Source organism: Candoia aspera, chromosome 6 (genome assembly GCF_035149785.1).
Source record: "Candoia aspera isolate rCanAsp1 chromosome 6, rCanAsp1.hap2, whole genome shotgun sequence".
Taxonomy (NCBI): domain Eukaryota; kingdom Metazoa; phylum Chordata; class Lepidosauria; order Squamata; family Boidae; genus Candoia; species Candoia aspera.
Window position 1 is genome coordinate 48784565 of NC_086158.1, and position 19585 is coordinate 48804149.

Consider the following 19585-nt stretch of genomic DNA (forward strand, 5'->3'; position numbering starts at 1 on the left):
CCAAACACATTACATTGAAATGAACATAGATACAGAGCTTGGCACAAGGTTTCACAGCAGCTCCCTCCCAACAGAAACGCACGTCAGCGCCATGGCATGTGAAACGTTACGATGTACAGTGCACATTGAAACAGTGAACATGACATCCTCTTGAACTCAGTAAACTTACTTCTGAGTTAAACCACATAACCTTCAACTATAAGTGGTTGACCTTTCTACTATCAGCTGAGCATCTGTACCTTGTGAAAATAATTATGCACTAATTAATTAAGTGTTAATCTTTTATTATTCTTTTGGCAATTAGACAAATGATCAGTTTCACTAAAATAGATGCACACATTGTAGAAGAGATTGGTGGCATTATAACTTCCATTAAAAAAGGAATGATGTAAGTGGGAGGAAAGAGAAAGTTATAATTCATTTTCCATGATAAGAAAAATGTAGAATTAGAAGATGTGATAATAACTAATAAGGGTAATGAATTAGCATACCTGATCTGCACATACCTGCTGGTGTAAAAGGAGGGGAGAGTAGCACATAAGTCTTATGAGGTTCAGAGTTTTTAAAGATCTATATCCTTCTCTTTGGTGAATCAAGTAGCAGATATTTCTCTTGGACTCCAGCTCTACTTCATTCCCTTACTTTAGTTAATGCTTTCAGAAAAGTAGAATTTAGCACATAGACCAGCATACATTTTAATATATGAATGTAAAAAATAGCTTAATATCAGTTAAGTTGAGAACTAGTGTCCTTCTTGGTTGAACAGGAATGTTCCCAGCCATAAGCCAACACCATAAACACTGTATAATGTAACATCATAGTTCTCAAATCACATTTTGATATAACTCTATAGAAGAGGTGTTACATTTGTAATGAGAAAGGAACTGCAAGAAAAAATGTTTCACGGCGCTGTTAATGTTTGAATGGCAGTCTCTCTTGCTCTTTCACAGAGTCATTGTCATGCTTATCGTTCGGGCACTCACATTCATTTATGGCTGTCTCCTATGGAGCTGCCAGCAGCAACAGCAGCAGCAAGAGAAACTGGCTCCCGTGATCATTCCTGATGGCCACCATTTTGGACTGCACCTCATCATTTTGTGGCATTGTGAGGAACACATTGTCAGCAGCCAGGAGACATGTTCTACCACTACTGGGGGCAATTGCAAAGAAAGAGCTGACTTCATACACGATATCAAGCCATAATGTGGTTTCTTTGATTTGGGCTTAGTATGCTGTGTAAGCCAAGGCACTGTGGTTTATAAACAGTAGTTAATGGTTTATAGTATTGTACAAACCCAGCTAATTGTGGTTTATTCAACAAACCGTACTGAAATAGTGGGTTAGCACAATTGTGAACTGCTACAATATTAGAGTGTACAAAAGAAGCCAAAGATGTTCCTTCTTCATTTATACAAATGGACATGAACAGGATTCCTAAATGTCATGGCCACTCATGCTCATCTGTATTTCTGATGAATGAAAACTGAGCTGAATAGGGTCTATTCAGTTTAGATTTCCATGCATCCTAAAAAAGAATGCACAGTCTTGTGATGTGCAGTTAAGATTAAATCACACATGGAGGCACCGGGGGCGGGGGGCGGGGAGTGTAAAGAGTGTAACTTTCTAAAACAGCAGTCCCAAACTGGGAGGCATGTAGACTTTTCAAAGGGGTGAAGCAATGTGGAAGTTTTAGAAAAATTATCAGTGCAAAAATAAAATCTAATGCACTAAGAAGATCAGTGGAGGTGGGCAGGCTGATGGGAGGGAAGGTACTGTACGGTTGCAATATTTTGATTAGCACAACTTTCATAATCAGTATCATTTGCATGGTGATATTATAACAAAGTGATATCATTATGCCTCGTACTGGAAGTCTATGGGTTGGTGGACACATTTTACATTTTGAAAATATGTTGTGGGTACTATCACAATATAGATACTGAAAAGCTTACCCATTCATAAAGTGTATACCATAAGGGAGTAACCACCTACGAGGCACTGTTTATCAGAATGCCCCTGCCATCTCCTCTAGCCTTGTCCCCTCAACCCCCTTTCTACAAGATACTCTTACTAAGTATGCTTACTGTTGTAAGGCAGACAGCTACACTTCCAGAAAAGCACTGCACTGTAAATACTTGTCATTTAATGAGACTTAGAGGCATTCTTAAAAATGAACTGATTCTGGAAGCTGATACTTTATGGCCTCCTAGCTTCACACACACACACACACAGACAGACAGACAGACAGACAGACACTGCCTGGGGGCACCAAAGGGCCCCATGGATAGCTCTGTTGGTGCTTGGCCTCACATTTGAGATCCTAGACTTAGCACATGGTGTAAATTTTTGGAGCTGGTGGTTCCAGATCAAATGCTATAGGTTCTCAGCATAATGTTGTTTCTTTGGTTTTGGCTTTGTGTGATGTGTGAACCCAGTTGTTGCTGAACTGCAGTTCCCAGTATGACTTGGCTGAAATTCCTGGGAATGTAGTTTAGCAAATACTTTCCTGTTGTGATATAGGCGATAAAGACGTCCTTTGACTATTGTGCAAAAGTAACTGAGAGCTGAACATTAAAGGTGCCGAAACTTGGTGGGTGCTGCAGTCCTGGCACAACATAACTGGATGTGCTGGGATTGCAAAAACTAAAGCAAAGCACCAGCTGCCTCTTTGTTGCTGGCCTTTTCCACACTTGGCAATTTGACGCTGCTGCCCGAGTTCCTTGCCCAGAACAGTACGCAGCCTCTTTCCTGTTGCCTCCACCACCTATTTGCGCACGTTTTCCTCTACTGGCTAGCACGCCTTCCTCCCCACTCAAGCCTAACTTGTCTTTGGGTTTGGTGGAAGAAGCTCTTTTGTAACTGGCCTTAAGGGAGAGTGAGAGAAATTGTTGGTTTTCCTTTAACAATCAATTTGCCAGTTAGTTGAAGCCTTCAGACAGTTACTATAAGCCAGGGAAGAGGATCATTGGGAGGGAGAATTAGTGATAAGAGGAGAAAAGCAGGTCCGACAGCGAGGAATTTGATCCTCTAAGTTAGCCCCCCGCCCCGCTTCTTCTGCCTGCCCGAAGCTGAACTGCATCCAGCTGTCTGTGAGAAAGCTCCCCATGTCTGTGGCCTGGACCACAGAGCCAAGAGGCAGCTGCAGACTTCCTCCCGCATCCTTTTTTCTCCTCAGTCTGTAGCCCTTATAGAGTTTTCTCAGGATTGCGAGGGGGCACCAGATTTTTCTTTTGCCAAAAAGCTAATAGATCACGGAAATAAATCTGGCTATCTGATTTATTTATTTATTAAATTTATATAGCCTCCGATCTCACATACGGGGTTCTGGGCAGCACATACAATTAAAATAACAAAAACCAAATATCAAAACAATAAAAAAAAGAAAACTGTTAAAATACAATTAAAAACAGTTAAAAATCTGTAAATAGAACAAAAAACATGGGAGAGTACATTTCAAAACTTATGAATTTTATTTATTTATCTATTTATCTATTTATCTATTTATCTATTTATCTATTTATCTATTTATCTATTTATCTATTTATCTATTTATTTATTGGGCCGCCCAACTCACACACAGTGACTCTGGGTGGCTTACAGAATTAAATCTGGCTCAATTACTGAGGTGGATATACTCACTCTCTCCATGCCTGGGGTTTGTATATTTTCACTTTAATTTCAATAATATTTAATTTTTAACACGGATTTTTTATATATTTATATTATTGTTTTTATATATGCCTTGTTTTATTGCATTATTGTGTGCCACCCAGAGTCACCTTTGGTGAGATGGGCAGCCATATATATTTGATTAATGAATAAATAAAACCACTTCGCAGGCTCTGTACTTTCATGGGATCCCCAGGCTGGATGACAAAACCAGGTTTTAAGGGCTTTCCAGATGGTCAATAGGGTTGGGGCCATGGGGGAAAATGTTCCAAAGGGTGGGTGCCATGGCAGAAAAGGCTCTCATCCTGGGTCCTGACAGATTTTATTTATTTATTTATTTATTTTTCAAATTTTGTTACCGCCCATCTCCCCCAAAAGAGGGACTTTGGGTGGTTTACAATAAAATTGATACTATAACAATAAATGTTAAAATCCCATAAAAATAAAAACAAGTTACAAATATAAAATATAAAATATAATATAAATAAATATAGAATCCAAATGGCTATAAAAATTTCAATCCGGTGGGAGGGGCTCTAAGGTGCAAGCCACCCCCAAGAGTGGCTGCCCACCTTCCTGCCCCATGTGAGATGGCAGAACCAAGTCTTCAGGGTCTTCTGGAAGGTGAGAAGTGAAGGGCCCTGCCTCACCTCCTGGGGCAAGATGTTCCAAAGGGCAGGGGCCACTGCAGAGAAGGCCCGCTTCCTGGACCCTGCCCGATGAAATTCTTTTACAGACAGAGTCTGCAACATGACCTCTCTGCATGATTGGGTGGGGCGGGACGATGTTATGGGGATGAGACGGTCCCTCAGGTAGCCTGGCCCCATGCCATGTAGGGCTTTAAAGGTGATAGCTGACACCTTGAATTGGACCCAGAAGCAAACTGGCACCCAGGGCAGCTCATAGAATAAAGGTGTTATATGTGCCGATCTAGAGGCACCAAAAATAGCCCATGCGGCTGCATTATGGACCAGCTGAAGCTTCCAGATAAGCTTCAAGGGTAGCCCCATATAGAGCACATTGCAGTAGTCTATGTGGGAGATGACCAGGGCATGAGCGACTGTTCGGAGGGCTTCTTGCTCCAGGAACGGGAGTAACTGGCACACAACCTGAAGTTGAGCAAAGGCCCTCCAGGCCACGACTGCCACCTGCTCTTCGAGCAGGAGTCACAAGTCCAGAAGAACCCCCAGATTATGCACTGGATCTGTCTGGGGCAGTGCGACCCCATCCAGAACTAAAGATGACAATTTCCCGGAAACAGAGGAGCTGTCAACCCACAGCCACTCCATCTTACCAGGGTTCAGCTGAAGTCTGTTGTTCCCCATCCAGACCCCCACAGCCCCCAGGCACTGAGAAAGGGCAGTCACTGCATCACTTACCTCACCCGGGATGGAGATGTATAATTGGGTATCATCAGCATACTGATGATACCTCATTCCGTGGTGACAGATGATCTCACCCAGTGGTTTCTTGTAGATGTTGAATAAGAGAGGAAAGAGAACTGAACCCTGTGGCACCCTACAACGGAGGAGTCGAGGGTCGGATCTCTTGCTCCCTATCACCTCTGATTGCGACTGGCCCTGGAGGAAGGAGGTGAACCAGTGCGAAACCACACACCCCACCCCCAACTCCCTGAGCTGCCCCAAAATGATACCATGGTCGATGGTATCAAAAGCTGCTGAGAGGTCAAGAAGAGCAAGGATGGATGCACTGCCCTCATCCCGCTCCCACCAGAGATCATCCATAAGTGTGAGCAATGCAGTTTCTGTCCCATATCCTGGCCTGAAACCTGACTGGAAGGGACCCAGATAATCCGTTTCTTCCTGAATCCTCTGGAGTTGCAACGCCACTGCCTTCTCAACCACCTTCCCCAAAAAGGGGAGGTGGGAGACTGGACGAAAATTGTCCAGCATAGTTGGGTCCAGTGATGACTTCTTGAGGAGGGGGTGCACCAGCGCCTCCTTAAAGGCAGCCAGGAGCACCCCATCTCTCAAGGATGTATTTACCATTGTCTGGACCCAGCCACATGTCACCTCCCAAGCTGCCTTCACCAGCCAGGAGGGGCATGGATCTAAATGACAGGTGGTGGCATTCACAATTTGGAGGATCCTGTCCACTTCCTTAGGTCCAACAGGATCAAGCTGTTCCCAGATAACATGGCAAGAACGTTCCCTCGGCATCTCCACAGATGCTGCTTCACACTTTGAGTCCAACTTGGAACAGATCCAAGCGATTTTATCCTGCAGATGCTCAGAAAACTCTTCTGCACGGCCCCAAAAGGGTACATGTGATCTCAAACGGGCCCGCCAGTAGCATTGGGGGATGCAATAAGAGCAGAGAAATACTGATGTTTCGCCACTCTTACCACCACAAGGTAGGTCTTAATGGCGGCTCTAGCTTGTGTTCAGTCGGATTCGGTCTTTGTCTTCCTCCAGTGGCACTCTAGACATCTCTTAAGCCTCTTCAAAACCCTCAACTCCCCTGTAAAACACAGGGAGTGTCGGGTTGGATGAGGCAAGAGAGGCCGCACAGGCGCAATCCTGTCCAAGGCCCCTGCTGTCTCCCTGTTCCAGGCAGCGGCCAGGGCCTCCACTGGACCGTGCAGCAGATCCTCGGGAATAACCCCCAGCTCCCTCTGAAACCTCACCGGGTCCATCAGTTGCTGGGGGTGGACCAACCAAATGGGTCCTGCCTCCTTGCGGAGTGGGGCAGCATAGGAGAATCTCAGGGCCACCAGGGTGTGATCTGACCATGACAATGGGGATAGATGCAACTCCCCCCTCAGATCACATTGCTACTGCTCCAACAAGAAGACCAAGTCCGGGTCAGGCCACTGTCTCAAGTCGGGTCCCAAATAATCTGGGACAGGCTTCTGGCCGCCATGGTGGCCATGAATTCCTAAGCCACCTCCGAGGCATGCCCCAGGGATGGCAGATTGAAGTCCCCCAAAACCAGATGAAGCTCCTTAGCAGATAGGATCCACAACACGCCCCTCTTGCCGGACCTGATGGTGTGGGTAGATGTAACTGGGGAGAGGTGGTCCCACAAGTAACCCAGCCCCATGCCATGTAGGGCTTTAAAGGTCATAACCAGCACCATGAATTGAACCCTGAATACTTACATCCTGCCTTACATCGTTCAGATCAAGATGACATACCACATTGTAATCAAAATTTTCAATAAAAATCAATTAAAAATATTTCTTAAAAAATATGACATACCACATGGCAAATTGTAATGTGGTCTGTTAGATTTTGGTGCAGCATGTTTTGTGAATTCAAACTTTGTGGCTGGTAAACCATGGCTTACATTCAATATGGTATATAAAGCCCCATCTATGACTTACTCAACAAACTATATCTATGCCAAGTACAGCCATCGAGTGACCCACGCATATTTTTGAAGGCCAAGTTCATACACCACACTATGCTGTGAAGTGCTGTACAGACCTAGCCCACAGTAGCTTATAGAGTACACAATGGTTAGGCAAACCTTGACTTAGCATGATCTGTGGATAAAGTCAAATGCTGATCAGATTGTTATAGGTTATGCTAATTCTGCCAACATAACCTGCTTGTTAAAAGGCTTTGTTTAGAGTGACGCAGTTAATTAATGGGAACAGCTCAAGCTAATTAAATGGTCCCTTCACCAAGGCAAGTAACAGTTCAGCTCTGTTTAAGTGGCCCAGCCAAGATGATTAGGGCTGGTGGAAATTAGAACCTCCTGCTGCCACAGACCAGCACCAGTTCTGCCTTGAGGAATACTGCCTCCCAAACACTCCTATAAAACTTGCAATGACAATTTACTTGGAAATACACCCAAGTAATTTTATTTATGCATGAACATGCTTATCACTGTAACACTGTACAATTCTTGTAACTTTCCATCTTCTGGAAAAGCTGGATCTTTTTATGCTGCCTATTTAAGGAGGGGAAAGGGAAGGAAAGTCCTGAAATTCCATGTGCACTAGAAAATAAGCCTTATGGACTCCATGCCACTTGTTTTAGACAGAAGATTAAGCAATAAGATGTCTGTATTTTTGTTCTCTTCTAACCACTCTAATAATCAAACTTCATCTGTGCTTACAAAACCACTTAACACCCCTCTTGCAAGCAACTGCGGCATGATCTGATGCTCAATTCTTACAAGAGTGAACTTCAATGGCAAGGTTATGGCTTACATAAATCTCATTAAACCATGAAGCACATGCAGACAAGGTATGGATAAACATGGTCTGGAATAGAAAAGCTGGAGAACCTAACACAAGTGCAAAACCTCCAGCCAAATTGTAATTCTCAATGTGATTTGAAAGCCTTTGTGAAGTGATCAGTTCTGAACTCTGGGAACAGCCATCATTCCCTTTCCTGGCTGCCTGTGGACAGAGAAGCCTGGAGGCCATAACTGAGCGGTCAGAAGAGATCACCTGAGTGTTTGCATCATTATTAAGCCATAGCAGGAGTTTGGTTATTGCTCAGTGTTAAGTGCCAGCTCAGCCACTGCACTCTGCAAAGTGGTTATTTAGCACAATGTGTGAACCCAGCATACTGTGCCTTATTCCGAATTACAATTAGAAGAAATGATGGCTTATCATGATGCATGGACCAAATCATTATCCGTCAGCCTAACTTATCTCACAAGGCTGTTGTGAAGATGAGGGTGTGAGAGAAAAATAGCCACTTCTCTGTTATATATGAAGCTAACCTATCCATGAAACTGACATTATGTTTAAACTACATAATTGGAATTCTCCACTCCCATGAAGCCTGTGGTACCCTCTTAAATCTGAGATGCACAGCAAACATGGCTGATCTTGTTGGAAGTGAGTGACTCACCATGTGAAAACAATTCATTCTTTTGCTGATACCACCTCTCATCATGCTGCAGGAGGAATGAATTAGAACATATATAGAATGGTCATAGTGGCTGTATTTTCCCAGAATAGTGTATAAAACAGAAGCAGAGTCAGTTGTACCAATCAGCTATCATACAGCCATCTTTGTATGGGGCACTTTATAACAAAAGAAATACAAGAAGGTTCTGTCCTCAAAGAACTTACAGGCTGGGTTTTCAGGGTGTTAAACCATAGATTGTCTAGTGTGAAACATGTTATTGGATGAAGTCTGGGGAAACTCAGTTTTATGTCCCAAGAGAAGAGAGTATCTGTAGCTCAGGGCTGAACTGTGGAGTTCCTGGTGCTCTCTGAGCTTGGTTTGCTTCCACTGATGATGTTACCTACTTGGGTACTGAAACATCTGTAAGCAAACAACCATGCTCAGAGAACACCAAGATCTCCTCAGTTTTATGTTTCATTCCAGCCCACTTTGGGCCAGTAGCTTCTCTCAATCCAACTTACCTCAAAGGGTTATTATTGTAGGGAGAACTTGGTGGGTTAAAGTTAGTGAGAACAGGACAAGCAACAGATTCAGGGATATTAAGCAAGATACCCTTGAAGATTATTCTTGCAACTGAAAGGATTACAGAGAAAATAAACATTTACTGATATAAAATTTAAAGAAACTTAGGATATATTATAAACAGTTCTAAAAATTGTACCAGGGACTTCAATTTTTGAGACTGTAGAAATGAACTATGTGCTAGCATGGAAATCAGAAGAAATGCTCTCGATTTCAAAAGGCAAGTGAAAACTTAAGGCAGGCGGACCTCTGGTGGAAAATAGAAGGAATGACACCTTTACAATGCAAACGTTTAAAGTTAAATAAATGACATGTCTTACTGCATGTATGGGTTTGAAAAGTATTTGCAGCCAAACCATAACTTTGTGGTGTTTTACTTCCAGCACTGGAGTGAACCAGACTAAGGAAGGATGACATAGCCTAAAGATGTCATATCAAGTCTCAGTCTACAAGGATTTAGGCATCCTCCCTGGAGCCTCACAAATATTAAATTTTTAAATATTAAATATTAAAGAGCCAGTTGGTCTAGTGGTCTTAATGCACCAGGCTAGAAACCAGGAGACCGAGAGTTCTAGTCCAGCCTTAGGCATGACAGCCGGCTGGGTGACTTTGGGCCAGTCACTCTCTCTCAGCTCAACTCACTTCACAGGGTTGTTCTTGTGGGGAAAATAGGAGGAAGGAGCACTAGGTATGTTCACCACCTTGAGTTATTTATAAAAATAATAAAGGCGGGATAAAAAAATCTAAAAAAAATCTGAACAGCTTGACAGAATAAGATTCTTTATTTTCCTATCAAAGTCTTTCATCTTATTCACTTACAATTTAATAAAAACAATTTTTTCCTTTGTCTTGTACAATGGAAACAAAACACTCATCAGTCTCTTTTTCAATACCAGTTTTCCTAAGCAGAAAATACAATGAATGTAGATTTCCTTCAGTGCACCACTGAAACTGGAAGACTGGGTCTGGAAATAAACCCAAGAAGATTGATTCAAATTTTTAACTGAAATCAATGAGGAAACCATTAATGGTATAGAAATGCTTTGTGAATAAAGCTGCACTACTTTTCTTAATGGCAGTTTTTCAACAGCCCCCTTAGGAATACATGGATATTTTAAGCTTTCTAACTCCATCACGCAGTTCTCCAGATCAGGAAAAAAAAGTTTCTATTGTAAATTTTAATTTTTCCATCCACCATTGTGTACAGTATTAAGAGTCTTCAATTGGCATATGTGATTCCATACCATGATTTATCATGCCAGCTTGCAGTGAACCATGATTCTGTCCCCATGTACATACAGGAATTGCATGAGACAATTTATACACACTGGTATTCCTCGCAGCTGTATTATTCATTCCTTGTTGCAACTAAGCATTAACTATCTCTAGCACAAAACACAGTTCCTTCCTTGCCATGTGCCCCACTGTATGTGCAACTGGACCCTTCTGCTGTACGCACCAGAACTGCTCTCTAATCTATTTTGGATGGAATGGTGAAGTAATCCAAGTTTCTTTTCAGACTATTTCTTAATAGTAAATGGTGCTATAAATCCTACCACCATTCACAGATCTCTCATGCCACTGATTCCAATGAAACAAAGCTGCAACAGCAAGAAGAACTTGATCAATGCCTGTATGGTTAGACTGATTATTATCCCTATAATCAGATGAACAGTAGTGATTCTGCTGGCTGTGAACCCTTTCTGAATAAAATTCCTCATGGTTTGTTGGGTTCATCAGGGGAGATCTGTAAGGCAGGTTTTGTGCTCTTATTGGACTGTTTCTGGGATCGTTGCTTCTTTGAAACTTCACCAGCACCTGCTGCAGGTTTTTGGAGCGGCTCATCATTATCCTCTTTTACCTTCTTTACCCTAGTTTTGCCTTTGACAGGGTTAGAGAACGTAAGGCATGTTTTGCTGAACTCCAGGGGAAAGATTCCCACATCTCCATCAAAGCGATTCTTGGAGACCTGTAGGTAGCGCCTGCCTGGCCCTGTTGTTAGTTTCCTATCCTGCAGGATCAACACATTGTCAGCCTCCTGACTGGCCTGCAACAGAGAGAAGAAAAATAGCACTTTGATTAGAGCAGGATGGATGGATGGACGGACAGACTGGGTGAGTGGGTGGGTGGGTGGATATTTGTCTAGTTCCTTGGAAAATTTTACCAAGGATTTACCTTTGCAGATCCAAAAATGGAAGCTGTTTGCAGCTCTCTTTCTTCATCTTCCTTCCGGGGATGAATGACCAAAGTTACATGGCAGTTGTTGCCTGTAGCAAATTTTCGGAAGGTACCCACAATGTAGTCTTGGACAGCAAGCCTGGCAGCAATATGGCAGAATAAATACACCTTGTTGCAAAAGCTCATGAACAGCTGCTGAAAAATAGTGTTTTTCTTTATCGGTGAACAAATATTGATAAACTGACAAGACTGTACAAAGCAGGTATTTAAGACTAATCTTTAGTTTAGCACTTTGAAACATTATAGCATTAAAAGCTATGTCAATTTAGGTCAGTACAGGCATAATGATCCTGAACAAATGTGTAACTATGATTAAGCAACTGGAAATAGGGTCATGGGATTTGCACATGCCTTTCCCATGTCTCTCAATGTAGCTTGAAAAAATGTGGTGGACAGAGCAAAAGAAAAGAAGGAACAATGCTGTAAAGAGTGATTCTATGCCTAAGGAAACATGAAAGGAAACAGTTACCTGTCTGTACTGAGTTGCTCTTGGCCCATCATGAACTGGAGATTATCAATGACAACATGAGTAATATCATACATGTACACAGCATGAAGCATGGTGTCAATCACTGTCCTGCATGAAAAAGTTATCAAAGTTATACACGTGTAGAGGCTAATTTCCTTTGCCATTCCTAGCTAGGGAGAGATCACACTGAAGTTCAAACAGGGAGTTTTTAAATTGAAAATCCTGCTGCAGATTAAAACATGTCTGCCATCTCAATTAATTCAGAGCAACAAATACATTGATGAAGTTAGTAACTAAGGAAGGTAGCTTAAAACCCTCAGAATCCTAGAGAAAATTTGATTAATAGAGATCAGAACAAAGAATAAGGAGTTAAGGAATAAGGAGCAAGACACTCATTCACACTTTGCAATATATAATTTGTATCCCACAGTAAAGGAAACCACAAGACTTTCCATATCTAAGGGTGAACCAATTGCCCTAACATATAATAGTGTATTCGTAATCTATTTTAACAACGTACAATTTAATATGAGACCAGTCCCAATAGTTGCTAAGCTAAGGGTGTTTTTTTAACACTTGACAGTCAACATGTCCTAGAATCATCTGTCACTTTTCTACCATGCTGTCTTATCCAAAGTGAGGACATAATGCTGGTTTAACAGAGGAGGAGGATGCAATTCCCAGACCAGCAAACATATTACACAGGGCCAGTTAATTTAGCCTTATTTTGGCTTTACTACCAGATCTTGTAACAGATTTCTTTTTCAAGGATACTTATACTCCTTTCTGAAACATGTCTACTTGCTGCTAATTAAACAGCACTAAGACTGCAAACTCAGCATTACCATTAATTATAGCATCACCATAATATAATTATATTATATTATGAGACAACTACTGTCTCATAGAAGAGCAATAACCCATGATATACAAGTGGAAGCTGCTACCCCAAACTTTACTTGATATTCTGTTGTCCATAGAAGGTCATGAAGTGAAGTGGAAGATCCTCAAACCTGTCTGCCCACTCATCATACTTTTCCAGTTGCTCATCCAACTTTTCCATGGCAAATTGAGTGAGCATGATCTTGGCCAAACGCACATTGTGGATCTCAAAGCTGCCCCACAATGTGTTAACACCTTGCATGCAGAGATCCAGGGCATATTCACTTATGAAAGTGGTCTTCCCACTGCCTGTTGGACCTGATCCAAAAAGACAAAGACACAATTAGTAAGAAATACAGTTTGATCCAACTGACACAGCATTTGGTTTCACCTTGAACAAACTGATATGCCCTTTCTTTTGATGGGTGGCTACATTGGCTCCTTTGTGGATAAGAAATGCAAGTGGGGAACTGTGGCACAACACAATATTCTTCCCATGGACTGTAACATCTCACCCATTATAATTGTACTTCTCGATGGTTTGATCACTACTTAGTAATGTAATAAAAATCAAGCTTGGGATATATATGCAATCTTCCATAGACACTTCTGTTAAACAGTGCACATAGAATCACAGAACTGCAATAAGTCAGAATTTCATTTACTTTCATCTTCACATTTGCCACATTTGGAGACATGCGGGATCTAACTCAAGAAAAAGCAGCATTAAAAATAAATTGAATTGAATTTATTTTAGACATCTCCAATACTGCCTCCCTTTTCCTCCTAATAATAATTTCCTCTATGGAGTTGCTTACCCAGCAATAAATTGTGCTTCTCCAGACAAAAATACAACCATGACTAGCTTTAAGCATATGAAAGATGTTCATGTGGTTTTCCTGTGCGTATACAGCACATACAAAATAGTCAATATATACAGAACAGTGTATAACAGGATGTGGAGGGATATATTCCCATACATACGAATGAACATACGTTCTTAGTTAATTGATAATAAAAACAAATCTCAGATGTAAACAATAAGCAGTCATTATTTTAATAGAATACATAACAAACAGAATTCCCAGCATACAGTGACATGAAATAATCCAAAAATAGTAGACAAGGGAATATAGATAAACCTATGCTTTTGTATCCTATCCATCAGATCAATCCAGAACAATTTCTCTGTTCAAGACCAACTGTGTAACAAGTCCATAACCAAGCAAAATAACAAACTAGTCAAGGACAACCCAGTGCTGAATAGCTTTTTAGCATAGTTTATAGCAGATTAGGAAAAAAAAACAGCAAGAAAATAGTTTAACCATTCCTGGCTGATCATGCAGTAAGCCTTTGTTTGTAAAATCTTTAGACTGACAGTGGATTATTGGCAATATTGTATGGGGACAGAACACTGTGAGAACCTATGTGGGAAACTGACTTTCAGATCACAAGCTATGTCTGACAAGTGAGCCAAAACGTGTAACTGACAAACAGCCCAAGAGTGTCAGAGCAAGTAATATTTTAATGATTATACGTGCTGGTGGAGGAAGGGTGAAAGGGAAAGCACCACATATGCACTCACCTGTGAAAACAGTGAGCTCTCCTTTGCGGTGGCCCTTAAGAAGTTTGCTCAGTTCTGGGAAACGAACCCATTTGACTCCTGCCACCTGATCTACATTGACCAGCTCCCCATACACCTCTTCCCGCAGTTGACAAAATGAAATTATAGACTTGTGGCCAGCTGGTAGAGCTGACCGCAGAATCTTGGTGAGGTTCATGCCACTGCTAAAAGCTTCTAGTGGTCGAAGCTGCTGGTCACTTGGTCGCACCAAATAACAACGCTTAGGATTCAGTTTGCGTGCAAAATGTTTAGCAGCTTCCCAGGACCGGAGATCCTCTCCTAACCACAAAGTGATCCGTTTGAACTGTTCTAAGTAGGGGAGTAGGGCTGGGGGAAGACAAGAAATCCCACGAGGCAGAGCTAGGCTGGGTAAACCAGTCACTTGGTGCAACACCAAAGTATCCAACTCTCGGCCAGTCAGCACCACTTCTGTATCACGCCGACTGATTAGAGGCAAACCAAAGAGGTTATGATAGGCATTCGGACGAGGCAGCGTATTCTCCACATAGTGTACTCTCTCTCCTTGGTGCTCAACTCTGAGAAGCTTTAATCCCTTCAGACTGGTGCCAGATGGGCTGAACCATGGAAAGACCAATGCTTGAGTGGTCCGAAGAAAACGCACACCAAAGTGTTTGAGAGTAGCATTTGACACACTGGAAATGCCAAACATAGCCTTGACTTCTTTTGTCTCCATCTCATCCAGCAATTCCCAGAGAGGCAAGGCTCGTTCCCATATATGCCTAGCATCCTCCCCACCTTGATCACTTTGCTCATTCATACTGTGCCTGTCACCTACAGTTATTCCTTTATGCTGCAACTCTACATTGGCCTGGAAGTCGTGCCAGTTACCTTCAACCAGTGTGGCTGTGCATATAAACTGGCCTGTAGTCTTATCAATAAAGAGGCTGTAACTATGGCGAAGTTGCTGCTTATCCTCCACAAAAATACTGGGCACGTGAATACAACTATAGCCATCATGAAATGGGATTCTCTGTGTTTTGAGGTACTGCCTGATCTCTGTGACTGAGGCAGGGGAAATTGGGTCCTGCACTGATGGAAGCGTCTCCTTTTTGTAGTGCTTACAAGGATAGCTTTCTACAAGCATCCATTTACGCGAAAGGCACCAGTGACGTAAAAAAACCCGTGAAGACACAGAGAACCACATTTTATCTATGGCTTCAACGCCAACAGGTTCTCCTGGAACCTTCTCCTCAATACAACCCTGCAATGTTGCCCTAATTGCCCCGTGGTAAGTGCTTCCTTCTCTTCAAGAAATCCCTTCCACCCTCCGAGAAGCAACCTCCTACGTTTCTTAAACTGCATCTCCCCTCAAGACCCATCTATGCCGCCGCTGCCCTTGTTCCGGCTTGCGGTGCAGGTGCTCCCCATCCAGATTCCCGCGCAGACTGCCTGTCGCTCTCCAGCCGGCGATCTCTGCCTTGCTAAAAACCAACCTCCCCGCTGGCCGCAGCCTGACCGTACAGCTTTGCCCCCGCGCCTAGCTCCCGATCAGGGTGTCCGCTCCCCACGTGCAGCTCCAGAAAGCGCGCCATGGCCCTTCTGCAGAACCGTCACTTCCGAGAGCGGCGGGTCCCGGAACCAACCCGGAAACAAACACAGGTTTGGAGGAACACCCAGGCCTCCCATCATAGAGATAAAAATTAAGACTGATATACACCCCTTCCTGCTCGTATTGTTGAAAGAGCGTTTTACGACTATCAGATCCGAATTGCAGAAATTCAGAGGGCGACAACGAAGAGTTAGAGATGTTGATACCTGGTGATTTTTGCAGCCTTATCAAGGCCGTCGTAACCTAACCTCAGCCATACATGTAAACCCTTCCTAGCGATTTCTGCATGCGCATGTGCGTCATACATACTGTGTCTACATTGCAATTTTTAAATAGATATTTGCACCGCAATAACCCGAAATTTTGCTTCTCTCTTGTGAGAATAAAGTGGAGACCACTTACGATGCAGCTACGGCTACGGAAAAGCCTGGAATTTCTCTATATTTTCTGCGAGTTGTTATCCCGTAGCAAAGTCGGCTTTAAAAACAATCGCCGTTCTACAGGCACAGAGAGACTGTATGCTAGACCGGCTCCAACTCGATGATCCGTCCTGCCTCACTTCCTGTTTCGCTTCTAGGCTCGGGTGCGCGTTGCGTTGCCAACGACGATGACCGGCCGGGGCACCCCGAGCCGCTTCTTGGCCAGCGTCCTGCGGAACGGCGTGGGCCGCTACGTGTGTCAGCTGCAGCGCATCACCGTGACGGTCAGCCAGCACTTGCCGAACTCGCTGGGCGCCAGGTGGGGAGAGAGAGGCGCTGCAGCAGGCGGGCCAGCTGGGAACCTCTGCCTCGGCTTCCTCGTTCCTGGTGTTTGAGATTGGCCCTTAGCTTCTTAGGAACGAGAGGAGGAAGCGCCGGTCCGTTCTTAGGGACCCCCCCCCCTCCGTTGTTGCTCTTCCCAGACCCGACCTGCCCCTGAGCAGGGCTTCTACGGTTGAGCCACGGCTCCAGTTAATTGTATAAGTCTTTCACTTACAGAATTTCAGCATTTGCTTTTCTACCTCCCTATTTTTTATTTATTATTACCATCCCAAAGTAATACTGTCTTTGATCCCTGACGATGTAATGGAATTGGGCAGTATTGCTATATTCTATTCTTCATTTGACCCAATCCAAGATATTTTCAGACAATAATTAAGGGTACTTTCTGTACAAGTCAGAATTGCAGGATCTGGGCCAGAATTCACATATAAAGGCTAGACAATCTAATATGCAATAGATAATTTGCACTACAGTTCCCACAAACCCTGAATGTTAAGTCTTCTGGCCAGCGTTGTGGAATGCTTACTCCAAACATAGGCACCCAGTACATGTTTTTCTTGTCCTATGATATTATGAGATGCATAATATCACTTGGGCCTCCCTCCCTGCCCTTTGCTGATGCCCATGAATGCAAAACATTTGGAAATGCCTTTCTCCACCTATGGTGGAAAAGCAATGCTGGATTAGGTGGACTTTTGTCTTGATAAGGGGGCTGTCAAGTCCTTATATTCAAAATAATTGTCTAGAAAAGTCCCATGTCCAGGTAGACTTTATTGTTTCAGCTGTTTAATCCTTACTTGACAAGTGTATTTTTTAAACTTCTCAATACAAATATTTTTTGTCTGGTTGTAGAGAATATATTGAAGAAAAGATAGTGGATTTTGCAAGGCAGAACCCAGGGATTGTGGTTTATGTAAACCCAAAGAATTGCAGGATCCCCACATTGGTTGCTGAATACTGTGAGTATGGAAGATGCTACTGAATAGAACCAAACAGAGAAGTTATGTTGATTACTGCCATTGCCCAAGAAATATGCTCCTAAGAATATGCTCTTAAGGAGATGTGCTCAGCTTCCTGTCTTAAGAAAAATAGTCAAGATTGTTTTCTCTTTAGCCAAATCTTTTCAGTTGGAGTGATTTAATTGTTTCTGTGAAAGTTTGAGTCTTTATGTTAAATTTGTGTTAGCCATGTGGGCAGAAAGGCAGAATATAAATATGTAAAAACAAAATGAAACAAATAAATAAAGCAATCACGTGGGTGTTCTTTCAACAAAATTATGAAAGAACAGGGACCTTCCTTTTCATGCAAAGCAACCAGCCATAGCAGTAGAAATTTAGCCTTCTAGAATGACTGTCCCCAACATGACACTCTCCAGATGTGTTGGGATTGCAACTTCCAGTATTCTAAGCCAGCAGATCTTCTGGACCTGCAAGCAAACAATATTGTGAGTTGCAGTCTCAGTGTTTCTGAAGAGCACCCTGATGGGGTATACTAGAAGAATCACTAGAATTGACTGTATCTTTATTGGAAATTCTGGGCAAGCTAGTTTACATCATTAAAACATAAAAATAAAGTTAGAGATTGAGAAATTGGAAATCCTAGGTAGCGAGATACAGCTATCCAGAAGAATGTGTCTTCTTAGATGGAACAAGTTTTTACCCAGATTATTTCCTTCCTAGTGAATGGAACTGTGAAGGAGGAGCCTTTAACCAGCAAGACTGCAGAAGAGATTGCAGATATCGTCCAAAAGATGGTCAACCAATCTGGCCTAGAAATCATTCGTATCCGAAAACCTTTCCATACAGATAACCCCAGTATCCAAGGCCAGTGGAATCCTTTCACAAATAAGCCCAGTGTGCTCAATGTGCAAACCATAGGAGCCACACTCCAGTCACTGGAAAAATAAAGCTACGCTGTATAGCCTGTGACATTTATGAATGTGAGGATTTTTTGCATGCAGGAAATCCTTATATGCTTCCCTCCTTACCAAAGAAAGTGGGCACTGAAGGGGAATGACTAGCTTGTGTCTGCAAATCTGATGTTTTCATGATCACCTTGGTTCTGGTTGAATTATCAGCTGTGTTGTAAACAACTATTTCTGAGTAAATTCTACAATTGGGTTTGTCTTCTAGACTTGATGTTTTCATGATAACTTTGGTTCGGGCTGAATCATCAGCTGTGTTGCAAACTGAACTATTTCTGAGTAAATTCTATAATTGGGTGGGTCTAGATCTGCATGGATATGCTAGTAGCTTTCTTCCAATTGTACTTTGCAATTTAATTATTACTGAACATAAATAAATGATGAAACATAACTTACTCTGGCCCATTATTCCTTTAGAACAGAGGTGGGAATCTTGCATTCCATGGGACCTTTTCACCTTTCCCCAGCTAAATAACAGTTTTAAAATACAGAGGGGCTGATTGTGAGGGGGTCATGGTTCCAGGTAAGTAAATCATCCTGTTCTGAACACTGTCACTCTTCCAGAAAGAGTAGATATGCAGTTTGTGGGTACCTCTGAATCCAGATCTTTCTCTCTCTCTGGTTTCTCAGATTGAAGCACGTATTTGGAGCCGAGGGTTTTTAGTTTGTATTTGGCGCGCTTTTAGTCATTCTCAGCTTTCTCTGTAACTGTCATAATTTCCCTAATAAATCAGATTTCATTTAAGTAACCTCTTGTGAGTCTGAGTATTTGGGATAGGCAACCATTACATAAAGCTGAGAATCAAAAACTTCAACTCCCGCTGGCCCCTATCCAGGAAAAGACAAGTTCGTCCGATCCTGTGAGGGAGAGTGCTGGCGATGACCGATCCAGATGTGCTACTCGTGGAGAGTAAGGGGTCGAGTGAGGGAGAGCCCGATTCTACTATGATGCGCCCCGACAGAGCCCCCCTGGGAGAACTCTCAGCGATCCGGGAGGAGGCGAGATCGGGGTCTGAAGGCGAAGCTACGGGCAT

At 42.7% G+C, this 19585-nt stretch overlaps 2 protein-coding genes across 8 annotated transcripts in view; one reads left to right on the forward strand and one right to left on the reverse strand.

Annotated features, from left to right (window-relative positions):
- TWNK (twinkle mtDNA helicase) overlaps positions 1 to 15879 on the reverse strand; it is a 372148-nt gene extending 356269 nt beyond the window's left edge. Inside the window, exons 1-5 of one of the 7 annotated variants that reach the window (XR_010068201.1) lie at positions 14258 to 15879; positions 12750 to 12990; positions 11791 to 11898; positions 11259 to 11400; positions 9917 to 11130 (exon numbers count right to left, since the gene is read on the reverse strand). Coding sequence is in view for 5 of the 7 variants with exons in the window: in XM_063307053.1 (XP_063163123.1) it covers positions 10801 to 11130; positions 11259 to 11400; positions 11791 to 11898; positions 12750 to 12990; positions 14258 to 15461 (2025 nt within the window). In the remaining 2 variants the exon portion in view is untranslated. Of the gene's footprint in view, positions 1 to 9846; positions 11131 to 11258; positions 11401 to 11790; positions 11899 to 12749; positions 12991 to 13814; positions 14060 to 14257 lie in introns of those variants that run through there. The other 6 variants (XR_010068200.1, XM_063307053.1, XM_063307052.1 and 3 more) reach the window with 6 other exon arrangements.
- Positions 15880 to 16419: 540 nt separating this feature from the next.
- Positions 16420 to 18750, forward strand: MRPL43 (mitochondrial ribosomal protein L43). The gene is made up of 3 exons (XM_063307073.1): positions 16420 to 16604; positions 17480 to 17586; positions 18307 to 18750. The coding sequence occupies exons 1-3, from the start codon at positions 16474 to 16476 to the stop codon at positions 18531 to 18533; spliced, it is 465 nt and encodes a 154-aa protein (XP_063163143.1). The 5' UTR covers positions 16420 to 16473; the 3' UTR covers positions 18534 to 18750.
- Positions 18751 to 19585: the final 835 nt, after the last annotated feature.

Excerpts from the sequence above, each read along its gene's own strand:
- MRPL43 (XM_063307073.1), top strand. The coding sequence starts at position 16,474 with ATGACCGGCCGGGGCACCCCGAGCCGCTTCTTGGCCAGCGTCCTGCGG. Across the intron at positions 16,605-17,479 it reads CCGAACTCGCTGGGCGCCAG|AGAATATATTGAAGAAAAGA; the intron begins GTGGGGAGAGAG and ends GTCTGGTTGTAG. Across the intron at positions 17,587-18,306 it reads CACATTGGTTGCTGAATACT|TGAATGGAACTGTGAAGGAG; the intron begins GTGAGTATGGAA and ends TTTCCTTCCTAG.